This window comes from Macrobrachium rosenbergii, chromosome 10 (assembly GCF_040412425.1).
Source record: "Macrobrachium rosenbergii isolate ZJJX-2024 chromosome 10, ASM4041242v1, whole genome shotgun sequence".
NCBI lineage: Eukaryota > Metazoa > Arthropoda > Malacostraca > Decapoda > Palaemonidae > Macrobrachium > Macrobrachium rosenbergii.
Window position 1 is genome coordinate 42791527 of NC_089750.1, and position 25000 is coordinate 42816526.

General features: G+C 36.6%; 1 protein-coding gene across 3 annotated transcripts in view; it reads right to left on the minus strand.

Annotated features, from left to right (window-relative positions):
• The window catches only part of P5CDh1 (delta-1-Pyrroline-5-carboxylate dehydrogenase 1), a 196169-nt gene that overhangs the window by 123750 nt on the left and 47419 nt on the right, over positions 1-25000 (minus strand). For all 3 annotated transcript variants that reach the window (XM_067110189.1, XM_067110190.1, XM_067110188.1), the window contains exon 3: positions 4361-4514. In XM_067110189.1, the coding sequence (XP_066966290.1) occupies positions 4361-4514 (154 nt within the window). The remainder of the gene's footprint in view (positions 1-4360; positions 4515-25000) is intronic.

A 25000-nucleotide genomic window follows, 5' to 3' on the forward strand; every position in this document is an offset into this window, starting at 1 on the left:
CATCTACCCTACCCTTTGTGAAACAGCTTCATTTGTCCTTGACTCATTACTTTTGCTTTTTCTTGTCTTGCTTCTTGCTTAGCCATCTCTCTCCTTCATTCCTTTTACTATAAATCTGCAGACTAGCCTTCCCGGAGTGAAATTTGTAATGATGCTCTAAACTTCTGCATGAGGCAGTAATAAGTCTTTTAATGATATGTGCCAGAAGAGTATATAGAGTTCTGAATAAGGCTATAATAGAACTTTTACCAATTTGTACCAATGTTTCAGTTTTACTGACACCTAAAGTTCTGAGTGAGACTTTTACTGATTGTAACATGGCTTCAGATTTTTTTGTAAAAACATCCCTTGGGAGTGGGGAAGATTGTGGATTCTAGCAATAATCTAAGACTCAAGAAACAAATTGACTACATTTGTGCCATTTTCATTATGTGTGCAATATCCATTTTGGGAAGGATATAGGATGGACCTTTGGGAGTAGTTCTGACTAGCGCCACTGATGGAGACAAAAATTTCATGAAGACTGTGGTGTCTTTCTAAAATTTTCAAGAAGGCTTTATTTCTAAAATTTTCTAATAGACTTTACTTAATCTTTTTAATTTTGGATAATGACATATTTACCCTTGAACCCCATTACATTAATCAACCCAGCGAAACTTCAAGCATAGAAACAGCAACATGGCACTGACTAATGGAAAAGTCTAACTGTTAGCCTTGTATTTCCCCATTAGCACAATAAGACAGTCTGGAACAAGAATCCTATCTGAATCCAGAGGCATGAGATTGCTGGGAGGACAAAACAATTCAAAGCTCATCATGATCATGGATAAATTGAATGAGGATGAGAGATCTATACCATTCGGTTGGAAGACATGTACAAGGAAGAGCAAAATCCTTTCACTACAAGGACTGAGGGGAGCTTGTATTGATAAAGGTGAAGGAAGAAGTGGTGATCTGTTGAAAAGTGGCTCTGACTGGAGAGACTTTCCTCTAACAACACCCAAGACAAGATGGCCCACTTCTCCTGGTAAACAGCTGCTGTGGACAGTATGTTATGGGCCATCTGCACAGTCCAGTGAGAAGTCTTTCTCACAGGAAATGATGGATAGTCTCCATCTGTGAAGGCACAGCAACGTAATGAACTGGAGATATCTCTGCATGTGCAGCTGATGCAGAAGAGTGAGCTGAGGGGTATCTTCCTTGGTATCTTGAACAGAAGAGCCACTCCTGGTAAACAGCTGCTGAGGACTGCATGTTATGGGACATCCACACAGTCCAGTGTTAAGTCTTTCTCACTTGAGCTGATGGATATTCTCCACCTGTGAAGGCACTGCAACTTCATGAAATGGTGATACCTCAGCATGTGCAGGTGGCAAAGAAGAGTGAGCTGAGGGGTGTCTCCCCTGGTACCTTGAACAGAATAGCCACCCAGCTTACAACCAATGAGGAGCCACCACAGCCATTCTGAGTCCAGCAATAATCAACACACTGGTGACCATGCATTAGATCAGGTTGAATGGAAGAAAGGTGAACCCACAGATGCTAAAAGGCATTCTACATCATTGCTCATGTGTGGAAAAGCATAATACCAGGAGCTTTATGTTCACTCACAAGGCAAAAAGTGATCACCAGCATTCCCCAAGGCTCTAGCAGCAAGGGTGTAAGGACCACCATGCCCCCACAACTGTGGTCTTGAACAACATTCCTCCTGCACATACTGTACTGTTTGACAGTTCGATAGCCTAGCAACCTGACCATTCCTGCACCTGCCTAACTAGCAAGCAGATGAGACAGGAAATCGTTCAATCCTGCTTGTTGATAAATGTCACTATGGTTGTGTTGCTGCTCATCAACACTACTAAACAACCCATTACCCACTCTTGAAATGTTTGTAGGGTTAGCAACATTGCACACATCTACAAAGTGCTGATGTGCAGCCAACAAGGAACATGAAGTTCACATATTGAATGTGGTCTGATAACCCTGTTCAGGGCTGAGAGGTTGATGACTGATCTCCAGCTTTCTATTGATTTCTCCATCAGGAAAAGATGGGTTTTCTAGAAACAGGGTCGATATGGAAGATGGAGGGGGAACAGTCCTTGAAAGAATGTTTCTTACCATCCTGAGGGACAGCCTGCCCAGGATACTGTCACTGGCACAGTCCCCTATGGCATGACAGAATCACCCTTTCATAGGAACTGGCTAGGTTAGATTACCTCCATGGGGCAAAAACAGCTACTTTTTGGCTTTCTTTTGCTTTTACCTATGGCACTTGTATAGCAAAGGAGGCTAGCTAGCATACTCTTTGAAAAGAAGAACCCTACTGCAAATACAAACCCATTAAAAAGAACAAAGCTGGTGAGGGCCAAAAGAGAAGGGAGATATAAGTTGACCCCAGTCAGACATATACATTATATACTGTTCAAACACTGCTTTTACATTTTCTGCAGCACTGTAGAACAACAGCCGTACTTGAAAGCAGTCAAAACCATAACAACAAACATGCAATCAGTCATTAAGTGTCATTAATTTCAAAAGCTTCACCACTACTAGTTAGAGTCTTGAGGGAGATGTCTGCACAAGGAAATGGCCAAAGAAAAAGTGAGAGATCATTGACAGGTGTGTGGGCAGTAACCTGGCACTCACCTACCTAGATATCAAGCAGTTTCCACAACTATTCTAAGCTGGTGCAAGGAGTACTTCTATCATGCCATAGGGGACCGTGCCAGTGACAGTATCCTGGGCAGGCTGTCCCTCAAGATGGCTAAAGACATTCTTTCAAGGACTGCTTCCCCTCCATCTTCCATATCGATCCTGTTTCTAGAAAACCTATCTTTTCCTGATGGAGAAATCAATAGAAAGCTGGAGATCAGTCATCAACCTCTCAGCCCTGAACAAAGAACCTTTAAGGAACACATGTATACTTTTATCTGGGAAGTAGGCTTGCTTTCTACCAAAATAGGTAAAAAAAAAAATATGTTAGTACCCATTTTGTTAACCTGTCTTTTTAATGTAATGGAAAAAATTGCTAATACTAGATTAATGTGATATCTCAGACTCAACAATTACTGATGTATTGGTGAGGATGTAAAACTATTTATGAAGCTTTTGCTCACAAGCATGGAAAACTATCTGTAAAACTTCTGCTGACTTGCAACATCATATGATTGTATTTTTTTTACTTAGAAGAGGCATATGATACTACTAGGAACCACAGAATACAGCTGAAGCCCAAGAAACTGGTTGCCATATTTTATCAAAGCATTCTTAAACTGGAACAACCTTCAAGTTCAAATAGTAGCAAAATAGTCAATTATTCTGTCATGACGGAGTACCTCAAGGTAGCACGCTCTGCATCTTACCCGCTTTGCATTATCAATTGCAGTAGTGCCACTGCAGAGATACCACTTTGGAATATCAATTGCAGTAGTGCCACTGCAAAGATACCACTTTGGAATATCAATTGCAGTAGTGGCATTGCAAAGAGAATCCCTAAAGAGGTAATCCATACATTGTTTTTCACAATTTTCATTGCCTTTTGCTGCATCCAGGATAGTGGAAGTAGAGTGAGAGCCTCAACTCACTATTAACTGAGGTGGTACAGGGGCTGAAAAGTGCGGTTTTAAGTTTTCAACAATAAACACACTGGTATTTCATTTCTGTCACACAGGGAATGTCCAACCAAACTTAGGCCTCTGTTAAAATGAACTAAGAATCCCTTGTGTGATGGAAACTAAATTTAAGATCAAGTGTCTGAAGGCTTTGGACATTCTAAAAGCACTGTCTCATACTACTGTACATGGAGAGCTGATCACACTCAATTATGACTATGGCAACAATGAAAGAGAGGACAGCAATGAAAATGACCTTAATGAAAAGGGAGTCTATTATTATGAAGAAATATATTATATGTATTACAATGATATAGTGGTTTCAGCAATCTCGCCTAGTCCTTAATAGGAAAAAATTAAATGGCCTAGACCCCCACTGCAAATTTAATATTCAAACATTTAAAATTTAAACATATGTAACTCTCCTTTAAACACTGCTTTCCTATTCCATTTTGAATAACAATACAGCAAAGGAAAACTACATTTTCTTCTACTACAGACAAAATGGCCTAAAGTTAAAACAGAAAATTGTTCAAATGGCTGAGATTTGGAAAACCCAAGGATTCTCAGAGATAGAACCTGAACCAATCTGGTAAGCATAAGGATACTTAAATGCATACAAAAATAACTAATGTATATGAGAGGACTTGCACAATATACAGATCTTTGCAAACGAGTGTACAATTAGTGGGAATATAGGAAAATGACTAAAATAAGCCTAGCAGTTCTTATGCACTGAATGAACTTACTTGTGGGAGTGCTTGTGAGGCATCACCTGATGCCTCACTTCATCTGTTCGATATTCCTTGTCGCCGATCATGATGGGCACATCTGCCATTTGTGATTCATGTTTTCTCAAGGCAGCTTCCAATTCTGCTCTTTCGGGGCTTCCAGGCATATACCCTGCAAATGAAAATTTATTCTTATTAACATAAAAAATATAGTGCATTGCAAATTACTGTAACTGTACATAACCTCACATCATTCAAATTACGCACACTTACAATCAAATTTTAAAATGTGCAAACCTGGAATAGGTCTGGGGTAATAAGTTACCAAACAAAACTTTAATACCATTGTACTATATGCCTAAAATTATTACACTGAAAGAATGACTGCATATTTCGATTTGACAAAGTTATTCCCATAACCTTAAGGATTTAGATACTGGGAGGCGTGGGTCTCGCCACAAAATCTGAAGCCTCTAAGACAAGTCCTTTTACTACATCAATGCAGTTTGGTTAAACTAACCAAAAAATTAACATTAAATGAGTAAATGCATAAACAAATAAATATATTTTATGCATATATATATGTATATATAATATTATTATAAATATTTTATTAGCAGTTCGACCGCTCTTCCCTGCTTTAATCGAAATATTAAAAGCTCTCTTTTTGTTAAAGTAAGAGGGAATACCATGTAGGAAGAAGCAAGTGAGCAGGAGTTGTTTTGACCAGATCCCAACTATCAAAAGGGGTAGGAACTTTAGTTTAGAGGGATCTCAGACAGGAAAGGTTTTGCTAAGTCTTGGAAGAACTATGTGCTGGCCTGACAGAAACACATCCGCTGCAGGTGCAGTTGTGTCGACGTTGGAGTTTACACGGTTAGATACAACGAGGTATCTGACGCATGCATTTGTGCTTTCCTGACCATGATCAGGATTAAAGTGCGTGGAGACAGTGTGATCTTCGAACAATGAACTGGGGTCATCTAATTTACAGGAAGAAGTAATTAAGTGAGTGTGTATGTGTGTTGCACTCTCTAATGGTATATTATCAGAGGAACAGACACTCGCAGGAACTTCATTTTGTGACTAGGTCTGATTTGTTAGTGGTGCAGTGTTGAAGGACCGCCACTGGAAAATCTGTGATTTGACGCCATAGAAGTGAGTACCATAACTCATAAACACTTATATCTTTTCCAGACAATATGTGGAAATACCCAGTTGTGCTGCAGTGAAATTCCTGTCTCCATTATGCATTTTTCCATCCTGTTCTCCATTGTACATTTTTCTGTTTTGAATACTGATGTCACATAACACCATTTCAGGTTTTAATATATGATGTTTCTTTTAACAGGAATTCTGGGTTTGTCCTGTGGGGACGAATATTTTGGAAGCGGTGTTTATTCTTTTACATACTATATGACATTTATTGTGGTCTAGAATAATTATGACCTTTTACTTAGTTTGGTGACCAAGGTGATAGTCACTAGTATTGGTTGGTCTAGAATCATTAATTTGGGTGTCAGATGTATTAGACAAAGGAGTGCCACAAGGAAGTGTTCTAAGTGTAACCCTGTTCACCTTGGCAATCAACGGCGTATCCAAAACAATCCCCCCAGATGTAATTTATACTCATTATTTTTATTGATGACCTTTCAATATTTGCAGCAACAAGGAATGCCATCTTCAGCTCTGCATTCATAATATAGTAAAGTGGGCTGAGATGAATGGTTTTAGGTTTCCAGCTAGCACAACGGAAACCATGCATTTTTGCAATATAAGAGGAGTCCATCCTGACCCAGATCTGTTCATACATGGGCAGATAATTCCATGTGTTGCTAAAACAAGCTTTCTTGGGTTGATTTTTTGTAGCAAGTTGACTTGGATTTCACATCAGAAACATATTAAGACAAAATGCTTGAGAGCAATTAATGTCCTGAAAATTTTGTCCCACATATCCTAGGGCACTGACTAAAAACAGGTGTTAAGACTATACAAAGTTTTGGTCTTTTCAAAATTAACTTATGGGTGTGAAGTCTACACCTTATCAAATCCTAATAACCTTAAAATGCTTAATTCAATTCATCATAGAATTGGAATTGGAATATAGAGTTTAGGCCAAAGGCCAAGCACTGGGACCTATGAGGTCATTAAGTGGTAGAAAGGAAACTGAGGGTAGGTAGGTTTGAAGGTGTAACAGGAAGAAAACCTTGCAGTTACACTATGAAATAATTGTTAGGCGAGGGTGGATAGCAAGATGGAAGAAAGATATGAATGGAGGTACAGTAAAAGGAAAGAAAGGGGTTGCAACTAGGGGCCGAAGGGACGCTGCAAAGAGGAGTAAGATTGGCTATTGGAGTATTTAAATCATCTCCCACTGAGAGCATGCTTGTAGATGCTCGTGAAATGCCTCTGGATTTACATTACCAACATCTGCCGGTTTGAAGCTGGTACAGATTTCAAAGCCTTCCTAAGTCCTTAACCAGCATTTGTATCAGAAACGGAAGGTACTGGCATTTTTATGAAAATCACCCTAAGGACGGAGATTTTACCAGCTAGATATTCAGTTAGCGCCCCCACCCTCACCCTCACCCTGGAACCTTCCAGAGGTAAAATGCTGTAGATATTTTAATTTGACGAAAGCAGGAATGCCCAATGCAGCAGTGCAAGCAATATTTCTAGATCATTCCTCCGTACATGATAGTTCTGTTGCAGTTTTCACAGATGGCTCAAAGTCAGATGCTGGCGTCGGGTTTGGTGTGGTTCTTCCTGATGTAGAAAGAAGCAGGAAATTTTCATCCTTTGCATCTATTTTTACAGCAGAACTGTTGCAGTTTTGAAGGCCTTAAAGGAAATTTTAATTCTGAATGGAAGTAGTTTTACTGTATTGTGACTCAAGAAATGTTCTCCAGTCTTTAGAATCTTTTAACTCTTTACACCCACTGATTTTAGAGACATTGAAATGGTTATTGCTACTGAAAAGAAGAGGTAAAGAAGTAAATTTTTGCTGGGTGCCTTCCCATGTTTGTGTTCTCGGGAACGAGCAAGCTGATCAACTACTGTAAGTCCACAGTCACCTCTCCAGAACCCAGGAGATGCCTACCACCTTAGGGATGTATTTCCTCTTGTTGGTCAAAAAATGAAAACCCTTTGGCAATCAATTTGGGAATATACTGTAACAAACTAAACAATGCGCCGTATTACGTCATCAATATCTCGTCGGTCATATTCCTGTATGGCAAGGAAACTAGAAACAACGTTGTGCAGGCTAAAAATTGAACATACAAGACTCATTCATGTGTTCTTGATGTCAGGTGAAAACCATCCATTCTCTGACGACTATACGTATTGTCCCCTTGACTCTCAGGCATTTGCTGGTCGAATGCCCCAGTCTTGGGGATATAAGACACAGGTTCCTCTCTTGGGGACGTGACAGAGACGGACATTTTATCCTTGATTTGTTTCTTGGGGGGATTGTAATGTAGAATAGTTATGTAGCATTACTAGGCAGGTAGGCCTCCTCAACAAAAAACACAGTAAGTACTCGACAGCAGTGTTATATTAGATCATATAAATATATCAGTATGTGTGTTTGTATGACCATAGTACATATTTGATAGAAAGATAATATATCATAACGCCTATGTATTTACCATGCAAATTAACTTTAAAATTACATAAAATTCACTAATAGATGAATTTTCTTTAAATATATCAGACAGTTTATTTGGTTCATATAAAGTTGCTGAAAACTAGTGTTGCAGCATCTAGGTTATTGATATTTGTATAATATATATATATATATATATATATATATATATATATATATATATATATATATAAATACATATATGCTGTACTATACATATATATTGTATGTATAGTACATATATATATATATATATATATATATATATATATATATATAAACTTCTTTTATTTTTTTACTTTTTTTTTCTTTCCTATTTAATTTCATTATGGCGTCAATAACCTAGATGCTGCAACATTAGTTTCAGTAACTTTATATAAACCAAATAAACTGTCTGGTCCCATCAAAGCCATTTAAAGAAAATTCATCTATTAGTGAATTTTATGTAATTTTTAAAGTTAATTTGCATGGTGCAAAAGGACGGTGCAGTTTAAGCCTACATTGAGGCGTTGGTGATATATTATCTTTCTATCAAATATCAAGAAGAATTATTATGAATTGGTCTGCGCACCTACGAAAAGAGCCAAAGAAATATTGAATTGCAGATACAACCTCTAAAAGGCATCCAAATTAATATAACACTGCTGTCGAGTACTTACTGTGTTTTTTGAAAGGCCCCGAACCCAGGAAACTACTGTTCTCTAGCAATAAGATATAATCTGGCTGTTCGTTTTACCTCCCCATAAAGTTTCGCATATAGTAATTTTATGTTTCACGTTTTAAATAGAATCCAGTCTTTAGAAAATGTTGATAATTATATGTTTCTTATATTTGGTGTGATTTGTTCCAAATTGCGTTAAAATGAATGGAAACTACAGAAAATTTTCATTTTGAAAAGCTGTGTATCCGAAATACATTTCAAGACTTTGACTTCGGCGGAATTGCTATTTGCTTTTGGATTTACTAACATATTTTTTTCAAAATCTTTCAAATAGATAGCATTATTAACCGACATAACAAAAATGCGAGGCAGAAATTTAGGTTATTAAATAAGCATTTTAAGCACATGTTCGCCAGATTAAAAAAATAATAGTATAGTATCTTTACCTTCCGAAAACAGTTGCGAACTGGAAAATTAAAGCACTCTAGAAGTACATCTTCTAAAGGGAAAAAGCTTATAGTAAAAAAAAAAAAATTGTGAGTATGTATGTGATTAACTTAGTCTTTGAAAGTTAAGATGGTCAGTCTATCATTTTTTTCCTTTAAATGAACCACTGAGACACAGTTGTTAACCCAGAAAAGGGTTTAATGGTTTTATAAAGCGCACTTATACGTGTACGCAGTCTCCACTTGATCATTGGTCCATTTAGAAACATGAGTGATGTTGATGAAAACAAACTATACAAACTTATTCTTCAGGTTGGTTGGTGTGATATATCAAATATTTCCGGAAAAAAACTGTAACCCCCAAATTAAGGAAAAAGAAGTGCATACAGTAGTTCCTTGATAAAAGCGAAAAAATTAACGTCATCGAGGCATAAAAGAGCATTAAAGGCCTTTATTCCACGCAGCATTGTTCAGTACATAACCCTGTAACAAGAATCAACTGTTTCTTTTCTTCTGATCCCATATTAAGATTCATTTCTCCATCTGTCTGGTTTTCATTTACCCTCATAACCATACTCAAGCTCACATTTGCTCTAGACTCTCAAGTTTCTCTTCACTGTCCCAATCAGTACTGTATCATAAGTAAGCTTTAGCCATTCCACACTCCACTCACGGCCTATTGTCTTATTCCTTAAGTCTGGATCTATGGCTGCTCTCTCTCCGACTTCTTACAATGCCAATACATAAAGACATCAAACAGCAGTGAAGACATAACACGTTTACCTCATTAGACATTTTCTTTTATGAAACCAGTTACATTTTCTTCTACAAATAAGACAGGCTTCTTACACCCAAGATGCCAAATACCCTTTTTCCCTTTACTTTCGAAATTCTCACACAGCTGTTTCATCATGAACACCTCTTCCTTGTCTAAGTCCACATCTTTTTCCCCCTATCAGTTCATTTGCCATCTGTCTTACTCAATAATTCTTAGTCCCCTTTATAAACTTTATACAAAATCCCCTATCCTACATGGTGCAGCTTAACTTTGCATAACCTTCCGTACCAGTACCTGTTTCACCACCTTCTAACCAGCCCTTTTGAGGTCTTCCTCTCCTCCCTCCTAACACTCATGAATTTTACACTCATCAACCTATTGTCCTCCATTGTTTTCACATGACTGAATCATATCAAAACATTCTGACCCATCTCTTTATCTAAGCTAACCTTTATACTACTTACTCTATATATTCCACAATTCTTAGATTTTTTTGCCACATAAACTATACACAGTTCATGTCAACAGCTTGAATTTGTTCTTTCATCTGTATTCAACATCCACACTTTCACTAACTTCTGCATACCCTATTACCTTGCTTGCATCACCTATTCTGTGATTCACCTCATCTTTTATCCTACTATCGTCCATTGTACCTAATCCTTAATGCTACATTTATGCAAATGAACAAATTCTATTACTATACTCCAGTCTTCCACATCATAATTTACTGCTCTATCATTCTGGTTTCCATTTCCACTCTTGATCTTACTATTGCTCATATTTACTCACTACATTCCCCTATTATAAATACTGTACTCAAGCTCTTTCACTAGCTTCTGCAATTTCTTTCCATTATCACCAATCAATGCTGTATCATCTGCAGACATCAATCATACCATATTGGATTCATAATGCACTTTCTTATAACACAGCTTTGCACCTACTCTTACAGTTTCTTCCCTGATTTTTCACATTGCTCCACCCATATAGATATTAATTTAACACCCATGGATACATAACATACCCTTGTTTTAGACCATTTTTTCACCAAACAACTCACTATACTGTCTACACATGCTAACGCATGCTTTGCTTTCATCTCTTATGGGCACTTTGTTTAACCTAGTGACCGAATTCACGTAAGATGGCCGACCAGTACAATGGGAGTGCAGTGGTGTCCAATCCATCATTACTCCCTCTCAGTAATCCCTCCTTTTACCACTCTTGGTGCTGCTGGTATCTCTGTGCTTTTAGGCTTATTGGGAGCAGCGTGCGCAACCGCCACCATCATGTGAAAGTTGCCCTGAGGCGACCACAGCCCAGACCAAAGAAGTATGGCCAGGAGATTGCCCCATTCTGCTACTAGGAGCCATTTCATGCAGATGTCTATTCCCACGCTACCTTACAGAAGATGCCATTTGCCTCGTGCCACGTGACACCAATTCTGGGACCACAACTCATAAAGGAGTGATCATTTTGGATACCCAAGGCAAGTCTAAAACATACACGGAAATTCGCGGCCCATTTTCCTTAGATTATATTCCATTTTCCTTAATTTTTACCAAGAAACCTTCCCTAATTCCCCCGTGGTCTCCCACGTGTATCTCTCTCTCCCTTTGTCACTATATGTCCCACCTTGGACCCCATACCTCTCTTCAGTGCCAAAGTCTCCTACTGTTTGCATGCTTAGTTAATTTCAAGCATAGCAAGTGATACCAAGGTGTCTTTGGCTGGCTGTACCGTCCACGTGCCTGTTTGAGTGGTTTGAGAAATTGTTAAGCATTCGGGCATGATATTGTAGGAGTTCAGATAGCTCGACGATATTATATTTAGGATTTTAATGCATGCTATTCATATTGTTAATTCGACACCTCTGTCTTTCAGAGGGATACCCTTATTGCGCGTGATGTAGGACAAATCTTAGCTTGCTCTTTCATTCATCTCTGTAATCCTCCATGTGCAACGGAACAAAGGAATTTCATCTTTTACAGACCTGTTAATTACTTACTTTTATGAACTCTTATTATTCACATGTGCCCACGGTTGTAATTAATTTGTGAAATGTTGTTATTTAAGTGAATGTAGTTAAATTCTTAAATAAGTTTAGTTTGAATAAACATTCACTGATGTAGATAGTTTAATTATGCTTAGGAGTATGTTAGTAAGGTTTTCTTAGAGGCTGACATTCTTTAATTTTCTCTTTATGTTCCGGAACTACTAACATGGTATATTTTAATTTCATACCTAAGTTTAGTTTGAAGAAATATTCTAGTGAAATTCTATTAAATTTTTATTAGACTTGAAGCTCATTAATACAATTTTCTAAGAGATTTTACATAATCTGTTTACTTAGGATTGAATGTCTTTATGATAACGCAAGATACTGGAATAATCGAGACCTGGAGCAACTATGATTAGGTGCGTTTATTTTGATCGAACTATGTTCGACGGACAAAATCGTTACCATATCACAGGAGAAGCAGGATGACGTCATGAAATGATGGAAGCGGATCTGGCAACAAGCAGTGGTACCAGATGAGGGTGTTTCCACCGTTTCGAATCTGCTCAAGGGCATAGACCGGTGGACAATGTTCGAAGGTGATGTCCGTTGGTAACTCAGGCATTTAATTCATTGTGTGACGTTTCGATGCTGGGAACACGGACAGTGTCCAGTACACCACTTGGTGCTCGCTTCTGACGTCATCAGCGAGCCTTTTCGCTTTCCACTGCTAGTTGGTAACAATCCGTCGAACATTGTTCGATCGGAACGGCTACGGAGAAGAAGAGAGCAGGCATGGAGGATTAGTACATCACTGTAGTCACATGCCATGGCTACGGTTTCTCCACTTTCCCCTTGTAGGCAAGCTAGATCTCTCTTGCCTTTTTTGAAGGCCTCCATTTCTTGGATACAGGCAAATATCTGTTCTTGCAACCATATATGGTGCACAAAGGAAGCATCAACATTTAGCTTTGCTTGTACACATAAATTTCTACCATCATGAAATAGCAGCACCTGTCTGTACTCAACTGTTTCTCCCGTATGTATATCTCAAGCTCAGCAAGATGATGAGCTCATGCCTCTTATCTGTATTGCATATAATCATCTCCGATTTTCTGGGAATTCAGCCAGGCTCTTTCCCTGTTGTAGCCTACATGCCTTCCAGACAAGATGGGTGATGCATGCAATCCTGGGAAACAATGTCTCCAGCTAATATGCATGGCCAAAAGTTTCGTTCAGTAAGTTGATGGCGCATCATTGCAGCTTTCATGTAAAGGTAATGTTGTGGATAATAGTAAATCTTTGACTGGTGCTGGTTTTTTACAAATAAAGCAGATTCCTTCTCTCAGTCTTAGATTCCTCTGCACCTTCTTCACCTGCCTTTTGGGTATTACATGTGAATTTTGCATGTTGTGCATCATCATCTTTTGTCTTGATTGATTGATTATGAAATTTAGGTCTTGAAGACCAAGTGCTGGAACCCATCAGGATTATTCAGCGCAGCGATGACTATGAAATATATGAATTAATGATGTGATTGATAGTGAAAAGGTGAATGATAACATACTGTACTAGTAAAATTATGACTTCCTTTTCCTTTCCAGTTTTGAGGTTTTGAACTTAAGCATACATGATTCATGATATTTAGCTTTGTTCTTTTCAGAAGTCTGCTGGATTCCATCACCTTCATCATGCCTTGTATAGGCATTGCATTTAAGCGTAAAATTCTAGATAACATGGCCAGCAATGGTTGAATCCAGTAGTTTTTCATATGTGTCCTCTTGGCACAAGCAACAAAGCTTCTAGTTAGTCTTACTATCTCCCTTTAGGAAAGACTTCGATTTCCAAGATTGTGCTGTCATTGCTTTTGTTCTATAGGCCAAGGGTTTATCCTTTTACCATGTATACAACATATATGCACTTTCAGATATGGAATACAGCTGTTAAAATCCTACCCTTAGCTTAATCATTGGCTTGGCTCTCCCTCACGGGCACATCCTGTCAATTCAGGTGTGGCTTTTCAACTTTTAACTGGGGCTAGCTAAACAGCATTTGGAAAACTAATGGCTTATGTCTACCATTTAGTAGCACTGAACCCCCTGGCAGAGACCTGACACTACAGTGTTACACTGTTACATTGAGTTAGTTACCCATTTTTTTTTTTAAATGAGTTAAGAAGGGATTAATTCATATCTAAACCTACATAAACTGATTAAGCTGAAATTACTCAAAATCCATGTATTACCTGACCTTTTACCTCATTTTTGAACTCAAGTACAAATGTTTTTGTACTTTTTGGTGGCCATTTTGGTCATAATGACAGCCATCTTAAAGGCTTGCTTTCAATATTTTAGGATAAACTGAGAGTGACTGAAGAATTCCAGTGTGATTAAACAATAAGTGTCAATATTCATATATCCACAGAAAACCATTTTGAAAACTTGCCAGCCATCTTGGAAAATGGCAAAATTCTGTGTGGCCAGAGGTTGATTATCAGAAAGAGGACCAAGAAGAATTGTGCCAAATGTCATGATTATATCACCATTTGCACTTTTTCCTATTATTTTGGAGTTACCCGCTCCACTATTTGTTCCTTAATTACATTTTCATCCCTTCATATCCAACAGGAATGCTTTTCGGAATATTTATTTCAACGAAACAATAATGAGGTAGACCTCCAAACACTTCCCTCCTGACCATTACTTGCTACTTGCTAGTAATGGTACTCGCACGCAATTTGTAAATCTCTTCTTGACATTTCCTCTTTCCAAGTATATTTATTAGCCTAATATTCTTTATCTGAAAAACAAGTATTTCAAACAATGGGGTCCTTTCCAAAAATATTTCCACTATTTGTTTTCATTTACTTCCTGCACTCTATACCTACCAATTACATCTCTTTTTCTCTCCGAAAATAAACTCTTTCACTCATTTCTTTTTCATTTCACCAAATGAACTACTTGGCCATACACATACATACACACACACACATGAAAAATAAAAACAAAAACAACCCCAGAAACGTTTGTGTTGATTTTAGCACAAATATTAAGGTAGCAGGTCAGCGCAGGATTGTCACAGAATTTTTGGAAAAGGTCACGTTTATAAACAAAAACCTTTCATGTTTTTAAGGCCACCTAAAAATACATAAAGGCAATAAAAAGAATCTCGTAACGGCTAGGAAATATATTTTTTTTCCATTTGTGGACTTTTTTCCTTCTCATATGAACATTCTGCGAGTTTTCTACTTCACAAGGTAAGAGTAGGAAGTTTAGATGTTATTTACCAAGGGTCCCACATGTGCATACTAGATAAACCGGTACCATGTATTGACAATTTACATCTTGGTCTATAAATAAACCTTGAAATTAGTGGAACTCTACATTTCCAATAGTCTTTTCATTCAAAGGGTTTTTAAGCAAAAACTATTTTTGCATGGCAGTCAATTTGGCCCATATCTAGCAAATCTTTATAAGGAATATTTGGAAACAATCCCCGCTAAGCCTAAAAATGCAGTCCGAATGAGATACATGGATTGCATATTGACGTTTTGGACTCCGATCTAGGAGTTTTCAATAAGTTCTTTAACCAATTATTAAGCCTTGTATCGAGCATCAAGTTTAAGGCAAACTGGGAAAAGGTGAACAGCATTAATTCCAAGAGTGTCCTAATCATTAGGGATATCACCAACAAAAAAAAATTCACAGTATATAGAAAATTCACCGCCCTGACCCCTCATATCCATGTCTTCAGTTATCGTGATATCTTGGTAAAAGATGAAGTGGCCAGCAATTATTTGTACAAATACCTTCTCTAAGCATAATAATACGGAATTTAAAATACCCGGCCATGTCACTGATGAAGGTTTAGAAAGTGAATCAGAATTGTTTCGGCCCTTGGTGATAAGTCAAAAGACACGTAAAACAATAAAATAAAAATCCCATGCCTGGACAGCGCTGACCCAGAAAGTTAGTAAATCTTTGGAGAGACAATCCTTTTGCTTGCAGCTTTCCTACCCAGTACCGTAGGATCTTCTGCCACTAACAATTACGATAAAAAAGAACGCCCTAAGATATCCACGTATTCTGGAAGCTTTCATTGCAAAATACAATGAAAGCTTCCAGGAATTGCTAAGTGATACAAACTTAAGCTTGACAAACTACTCCGTGCTATTAGAATATTACAAGTTACCTCCCTCTCTCTCTCTCTCTCTCTCTCTCTCTCTCTCTCTCTCTCTCTCTCTCTCTCTCTCTCTCTCTCTCTCTACCCCAGGTGCGGCTCATAACCCATGCTCAAAAGTAACGCTAAATGACTGCTTAGGATTTCGTTCAAAAATCACTAGCCGGCAACCTAATATGCTGTGTATTTTTCTCTTCTTTGGAAGCGAAAACATGAAGACTTTACAAAGTAAGTCCATAATATGTTTCTTGAGAGTGAAATCTGTATATATCAAACTATGTAATACTACATTTAGCCAAATTACGGAAAAACAGTGATGAAATGTTTCCAAACTTTCGTTCATTCACTGCTGATGCATTCAACAATAAAATAGTCTTCATCAAACCCAGCTTCAAGTGTCAAAATAATAAAAAATTCAGTAAAAAATGTTCATAACGTTGGTAGTGCTTTCATTGCAACCATGAAATTTTAAATAGTCCTATTTGATTATTGTCATGCTTCAACACAAAAAAAAGATAAATAAATCTATACAAAAGTATTACTGTAACTAAAACGATCCACTGATATCAATGGGTGGGTATGGCCTGTGTGACACAACCGTTTAAGTGGTGGCAACATGAGCCAGCTGGAAAGTAGGTCTACAATGTAAAAAGACAATGAATTGAACTTGAATATATTTACTTTATATTTGTTATAAGCATATTTGTATTTTCATAGAAAATAAAATTGAGATATTTCTTAACCACTTCAAAAATGGTTTACTTCCAGTAGCAAGTTAAGTGTGCTGGCATTGATGGGTCTGTTAACGTTATCATGGGCGAAGCAATGTAAAAATAATTGATTTCATGTATATTACAAATGATACCAGTTCATAAAAGAGGTCATATCTATATATCCATAGGGAAAATAATGTTAGCTGTGAATTCACAAACTTACTGACATACATGACATTGGAATTATAAAATTTTTTTTTACATTACTGGCAACTGCACAACATTTTACATTGCATCTGAGGTTTTGGACAATACAAATAGAATCATGGTGCATCACCTTTGGGCATGACTGTACCAATTTCACTGCCTGGTAAATAAGAGGCATAGCACAGTACTGGATTTTAGGGATGTATTTCTGTATCTCTCTTCCTCATCTGGATTGACAATCTTATGCTGGTTATTAGTTTGCATGCTGCATATGCTCCCACTGCATTTTGAGGCCAGAATATCAGGGGGTAGGGGTGAGAGATTTTACCTTTGGATTGGTCCAACACCCCACAGGTGGCTGAATGCCGTGGCGAGGCTCTCCCCAGCTTGAATTCAAACATCATTAATTTTTTTCTGGTAATGAGTACAATGATGTCACCCACTTCACAACTAATACATGGTGCCAGATCGCATCAAGCAGTCCTGTGCTGGGGTGTTCAAATGACTGGAGAGCATCCCATCTTGGCTTGTCCAGTAGGTTATCCAAGGATCTCCTCTAAACCGAGTATAGTATATGCAATAACTGATTAATAATAGCTGAAATGCAACGAGGGAGCCGGCTTACCCTTTAAGAGGGTAGGTCACCAGAGCACCTCTTGTGGTGCACTGTAGGCATTTCTAAAGGTTGTTCGCAGCGTCCCTTCGGCCCCTAGCTGCCCCACTTTTTAACCTTTTACTTTATCTTTGTTCCTACTCCTTTCCTCTATCTTGCTGTCCAACCACTCCAACTCCCTCTTTTCACACTAAGCACTGAATGGCTGAAAATGCCCAAGTACTTGCCCTTAGAGCCAAATTTTCATAAATCAATCAAATTGGCTCCATAGGTTAAGAGATGCAAGCAAAAACTGGAGTGCAAGGGTTCCGGTTTTAATTCACAAGCCGGTAAATTTGGTATCCTTTCCACTTCAGTCTAACATGACTCGGAAGGTCATTCAGTGTTAAACCTTTTTTGTGACATTGTGTAGCACTCCCCATATCGTTCTGTTTGGCTGAAGCTGTTAGCTGTTCAACCTTGTCTACAGATACAAAGAATGTAATGCAATTTATCAAACCTGGATTTCAATAAAATTTGTAGGCACTGTATGGATATGATGAACAGTACCTATTTCATCCCCAAAGTACACCAAGGGAAATCCAAGGATACTCCACATTCATAACCTCCAAATGCTGGTAAGTTGAGCAGTTCTGGGGCACATTGCACTATTTGCATCTTCAGTCAGATATAACATCAGCTGACCTGAAAACGTTGCAAGCCGGGATGTTGAAGAGGTTTTTTATTGGTTTTACTTGCTGTTGTTTTTCTATACACTACCTTCTCCCCACCCCAAAAAAATACCCTTAGAAATGAGCAAATGTCATTCTTCATCCACCTTCTTGTACCGAATTGTAAATGATTCAATATATATGTATATGATATGTCATCCATGCATTGATAACCTATAAATCTTGTAGTAACATAACTAGACATTAAATAATGTAATTTATGAAAGTCTTCAAAAGAATACGGGCATTATGGCTATCCATTTATTACAATATTTCCTGCCTTTTCTTTACTATCAACATGTGGAAATTATCTAATTTCTTTTCCCTCAATACCTAACTTTCTTTAGCTCCTGCTCTGTCAACATATTTCTGAAATCCTTTCCCTCGTTCCTTCTGGTCTCGCATAGAGGGACTTATTGTGAACCAGTGGCCCGCTGTAAACTGCAAGTTTCAGTAGCGAGAATGACTGTGCTAATCTACTGTATGTGCGTGCTTTTTAACGAGAGAATTTTATGGCTACACTCACTCTCCCCTTTCGTTTCAGTTGGTTGCACTGATTCCCATCAACACCTTACCCGCACTCCAGTTTCCTTCGGGCAAGGATCTGTGCTGGTGTAAGACCAGCGTAACCTCCAAAAAAAGTATACCTAGTTTTACCAGACCACTGAGGTGATTAACAGCTCTCCTAGGGCTGGCCCGAAGGATTAGACTTATTTAACGTGGCTAAGAACCAATTGGCTACTTAGCAACGGGACCTACAGTACAGCTTATTGTGGAATCCGAACCACATAATAGCGAGAAATGAATTTCTATCACCAGAAATAAATTTCTCTAACTCTTCATTAGCCGGCCGGGAAGTCGAACTCGGGCCTAACGAGTGGAAGGCGGCAACTCTACCGACTCGCGTAACCTCCAGAAACCAATGTGCATGGTCCCTGACTTGCGCAATTGTATCACCAATGCATATGTTAATCCAAGGATAAAAGTATGTGAACAATACACAAGAAAATATTGTAATAGGTAAATCTATCTCTAGCATCTCCACTCATGATTTTCAACTACGGATGTCTCCGCTCATGATTAACAAATAATGGTATCACTACTCCTAATCACCAAATAATATCATCTCCGCTCATGATTATCAAATACCATCTCTGCTTAAGGTTATCATATAACATTTCCAATCCTAATAATCGAATAAAGAATTCCCCACTCCCGATAAAAAAAAATATCTCCACTCACGACTCAAATACCATCTCCGCTTAAGATTATCATACATCACCACTCATGATGACCAAATAATCATATCTCCTCTCATGATTATTAAATAAAAAAATGATAACTATGCTCATAAATATCAAATAATGGTATCTCTGCTCATGATTATCAAATAACATCTCTGCTCATGATCATCATAAAATATTATCTCCACTCAATGATTATCACATACCGATATTTCCACACATGATTATCAAATAATAACTTTGCTCATGATCATCAAATAATAATACCTCTGCTCATGATTCACCTCAATGATTAACATCTCTGCAATGATCATCATGATCATCAAATAATAATACCTCTGCTCATGATTACCAAATAACATCTCTGCTCATGATCATCATAAGATATCTCCACTCAATGATTATCGCATACCGATATTTCCACACATGATTATCAAATAATACCTTTGCTCATGATCATCAAATAATAATACCTCTGCTCATGACTATCAAATAATGATATTTCCAAAAATGATTATCAAATAATATCTCTGCTTATGATTTCATTTAATATTTCCGTTCATGGTTACCAAACAATAATGTCTCTGCTCATGATTATCAAATGCCATCTCAACTCATGATAATCAAATAATATCACCACTCATGATTATCAAACAATATTTCTTCCCATGATTTTCAAAGAATGATATCTCTGCTCATGGTCATCAAATAATATCTACACTCATGCTTACTAAAAAATTATATCTCTACTCATGATCATCAAATAATATCTCCACTCACGATAACCAAATAATGATACCTCATCTCATGTCTATCAAGTAATGATATCCCCACTCATGATCATAAAATAATATCTTCGCTCATGATCATCAAAGAATATCTTTGTTCATGATTATCAAATATCTATGCTCATGATTATAAAATTATGATATCTCCACTCAAGTTTATTAAATAGTATCTCCGGTAATGATTATCTAATAATGATAACTCCACTTATGATTTTAAAATATCTCTGCACATGATTATCACATAATTATATCTCTGCTAATGTTTCTTAAATAATGATATCTCAACACAAGGTCTTAAAATTATACCTCAGCTCATGATTATCAAATAATATCATCTCTACTCATGATTATCAAATATCATCTCTACTCATGATTATCAAATATTATCTCTGCTTATGATTATCAAATTTTATCTCTACTTATGATTATTAAATCATGATATCTCAGCTCAGGATTATAAAAAAAAATATCTCTGCTGATGATTATAAAATAATAATATCTCCACTAATGATTATAAACCAATGGTATCTTTGCTCATGATTATCAAATAGTTTCTCCACACGTGATTATCAAATAATATTTCCACTCACGATTATCAAATAATGATATCTCCTCTCGTGATTATCAAATAATGATATATCCGCTCATGATTATCAAATAATATCTCTACTTATGACTACCGTAGAATGTCTCTACTCATGATTATCAAATAATGATATCTCTGCTCTTGATTAGAAAAAAAAATATCTACGCCATTCATTATCAAATAACATCTCTACTCATGGTTATCAAATAATGATATTGTAAAGTCATCTGTAAAGTCATTCGTGAAGCCTCTGCTAAAAGTGTTAATTGTAAAGTCTCTGCTGGGCAAGTTTTCTGTGGTGACGTCCCACTTTCTTTGCTTACAATTAGTCACGCCTAACGCGTCACGTCACGCAAAGTTCAATCATTTAAACTATGTATATAATTTGTTTATCTGCTGTCAAAATGGCATCACATGTTTCTTCTTTCACAGGCATCAAGATTGTATCCAATTCCATTTCTGTCTGTTCTTAAATTGTAAAGTGTACTGGTTCGCTGTATTTATTGTTATTTATTATCGACCTCAGGTCACTGAGGTTTTCATTGTATTCCGCGGCGCGACGCCAGTCTGCGCTATATAAACTGCCTGGATCATGGATAAAGTAGCAGTAACCTTATCCTGCTCGTTTCTTTTCCACCTCTTAAAATATCTCTGCTCATGATTATCAAATATTATCACTGCTTATGATTATTAAATTCTGATATCTCTGCTCATGATTATCAAATAATATCCCTGCTTATGATTATTAAATTATGATATCTCTGCTCATGATTATCAAATATTTTCCCTGCTAATGATTATTAAATTATATCTCTGCTCATGATTATCAAATATTATCCCTGCTTATAATTATTAAATTATGATATCTCTGCTCATGATTATCAAATATTTTCCCTGCTTATGATTATTAAATTCTGATATCTCTGCTCATGATTATCAAATATTATCCCTGCTTATGATTACTAAATTATGATATCTCTGCTCGTGATTATAAAACAATATCTCTGCTGATGATTATAAAATAACATCTCCACTCACGATTATCAAATAATGATATCTCTGCTCAAGATTATCAAATAGTACCTCTACACATGATTATCAAACAATATCTCCACTCATGATTATAAAATAATTATATCTCCACTCATGATTACCAAATAATGTTTTCTCTACTCATGATCATCAAATAATATCTCCCCTCATGATGATCATTAAATAATATACCCACTCATAATTATCAAATACTGATGTCTCCGCTGATGATCATCAAATATCTCCGCTCATGATCATCAATTAATGATATTTTCACTCTTGATTATCAAATTATGATATCTTTTCTCATGCTTATCAAATAAAGATATATTGGTCATGATTGTCAAATAACGATATCTATGATCACGATTATCAAATATCTATGTTCTCGATTATCAAATAATATGTCCACTCATGATAATCAAACAATATCTCCGCCCATGATTATCAAATAACATCTCCCCTCATGATTATTAAGTAATTATATCTCCGCTCATGATTTTCAAACATCTACGCTCATGATTACCATTTATCTCTAAGCAGATTATCAAATAATGATATCACCGCTCATGATCATCAAATAATGAACATAAATTTTTAAAATTTTTTAAAAAGCACTGAATCCAGTCACTACATGCAGGGCAATTTTTCTAAAACAGCTCCCACTCGCTCTGTTATTTTTACCCATGAAATTCAACTTTCAGCCCGAAATGCGCAAGAGAAATTCCACATACATTCTCAAGTTTACCATAAGAATTTAACTGATATATTTGAACGACAAAGAGACTAGAATCGATATAAAAGTAACCAATCTTTTCTTTGAAAAAATAAGTATACGCACTCAGTCAATATTATAGCCGGATTAAGTATTTATATTCCTACATATTTGTATGTTCGTATATATACTATATATATATATATATATATATATATATATATATATATATATATATATATATATATATATATATATATATATATATATATATATATATATATATATATATATATATATATATATATATATATATATATAGTATATATGTGTGTGTTTGTGAGAAAGAGAGAGCAATTAAAAAATACCAATTTGTTGGAAAAATGTTCTCAGCGACACATTTCTCACCATTTGGAGCAAGAAAAGTCCGTTTATTATTCACGGTTAAAACAGGAATTCGACGTGAAATGAATGCAGCTTAAACTCAAAACTGTCAAAACGAGCAGTTGGGTAAAAGAAGCTATTTGATGTTCCTTCGAGCTAAACATTTGAATCCAGCCTTCCGAAGTTTGTTTTTTATGACCTCGTACAGTACAGTAGGCTACAACTGCTCGTGGGTCAAGTGCTCGATGTAAGATCAAATTTGTCTGAAATTTCCGGTTGTTATCAAGAAATGCAGTTTATGAGCAAGAAATGGCTCGGCTGCAGATGCGATGTGCTGTGAGACTGTTATGGGCATTTTAGAACGCTTTCTGTCAGCGAAACAATCGCTAACTTTCGCAGGGTCGAGAAAAGCTAATCCGAAATACAAGTTAGCCACAAGCCTAGCGGAGATATTTTCTTTTCCCCGTATTCAGCCCAGAGTCGTCTTTTATGAACACATTCTTTCCCTACTTCACCCTCGCCCCAACCTACAGCTTTCTGTTGTGCATTTGGAAACAGCTCGGAGTGCAGGACGCGGAATTACCATGGAATCCTGCTCCTTACATCTAATGGAGGCGTTAAATCTACCTGTAAGTAAAATTTTGCGCACAATTGGGAAACTTCGTCCTCCCCAAATTTAGAGGAATGCAATGCGCTTCCCGGGAGTTTTATCTTATAATGAAGACCACAACTTTACGTCGCATCATTTTTTCATCATTCTATTACGTCCAAACTGAAGACATAAGCACACAGTACTCGTCAAACCACCGGATGTTCACCTAGAAACACCCATAAACTTTAGAAGAAAAACCCAGATCAATAAATCTAAAAATAAATGAAATTTTTAATACTACATTGACTCTACATGCACACATGGGAATATGGTTTTGAAAACTGCATTCACGAAACCAAATTGCACTTTGTTTACAGCGTATTGTTCGTTATCTTATCATTAAGAACTGAATAGCAAGCTATAAATGATAAACCATCGTTGCGATGGTTGAATGTATACATCGGTAAGCAGTTTAAACTACAGAAAATCTGTATAACTTCCTGATATTCCTTGAAGGTTGCATGTATGCATACGCAAGTAAGTATACCTTAGTTTTACCAGACCACTGAGCTGATTACAGCTCTCCTAGGGCTGGCCCGAAGGATTAGACTTATTTTACGTGGCTAAGAACCAATTGGTTACTTAGCAATGGGACCTACAGCTTATTGTGAATCCGAAACCACATTATAGCGAGAAATGAATTTTGAATGTTGCAATGTCATACTGAGTACGCACGTTTCAGTCAAATATATATATATATATATATATATATATATATATATATATATATATATATATATATATATATATATATATACATACATATATATATATATATATATATATATATATATATATATATATATATATATATATATATATATATATATATGTATGTGTGTGTGTGTGTGTGTGTGTGTTATTCGGAAGAGACCAACAAGCAAAGAAAAATGAGTAAATACCCTATGTTATGTTTTTCGAACAGATACTGAACAAACATGCGTGCATGAAATTCGTTAAGACTAGGCACTGCTACTGTCAGCACATTCAGCCTCATGTGTTAACATATTTTGCAAAAGAAAAAGAACAGAGGCTCTTCCTTGTAAAACTACTCCAATTTGCTTGAAATCCAAGTCATGTAAGTAATTTGTGCATCTGTTTGACACTTATGAGTTGCAAAGAAAATGGATAAATAAAAATAAAGGACTTCTATACATCCCGGATCTGATCCAGATGTCAACCGTACCAAAGTCTTGTCATCCAGATGAAAACAGTTTTATTCTGTTTCAAGCTGTTCATGAACCTTCTGTAGTGAGAACCTGTTTTGAATGCACCCAGATCCCTCCTGTCACTTTGCTCAAA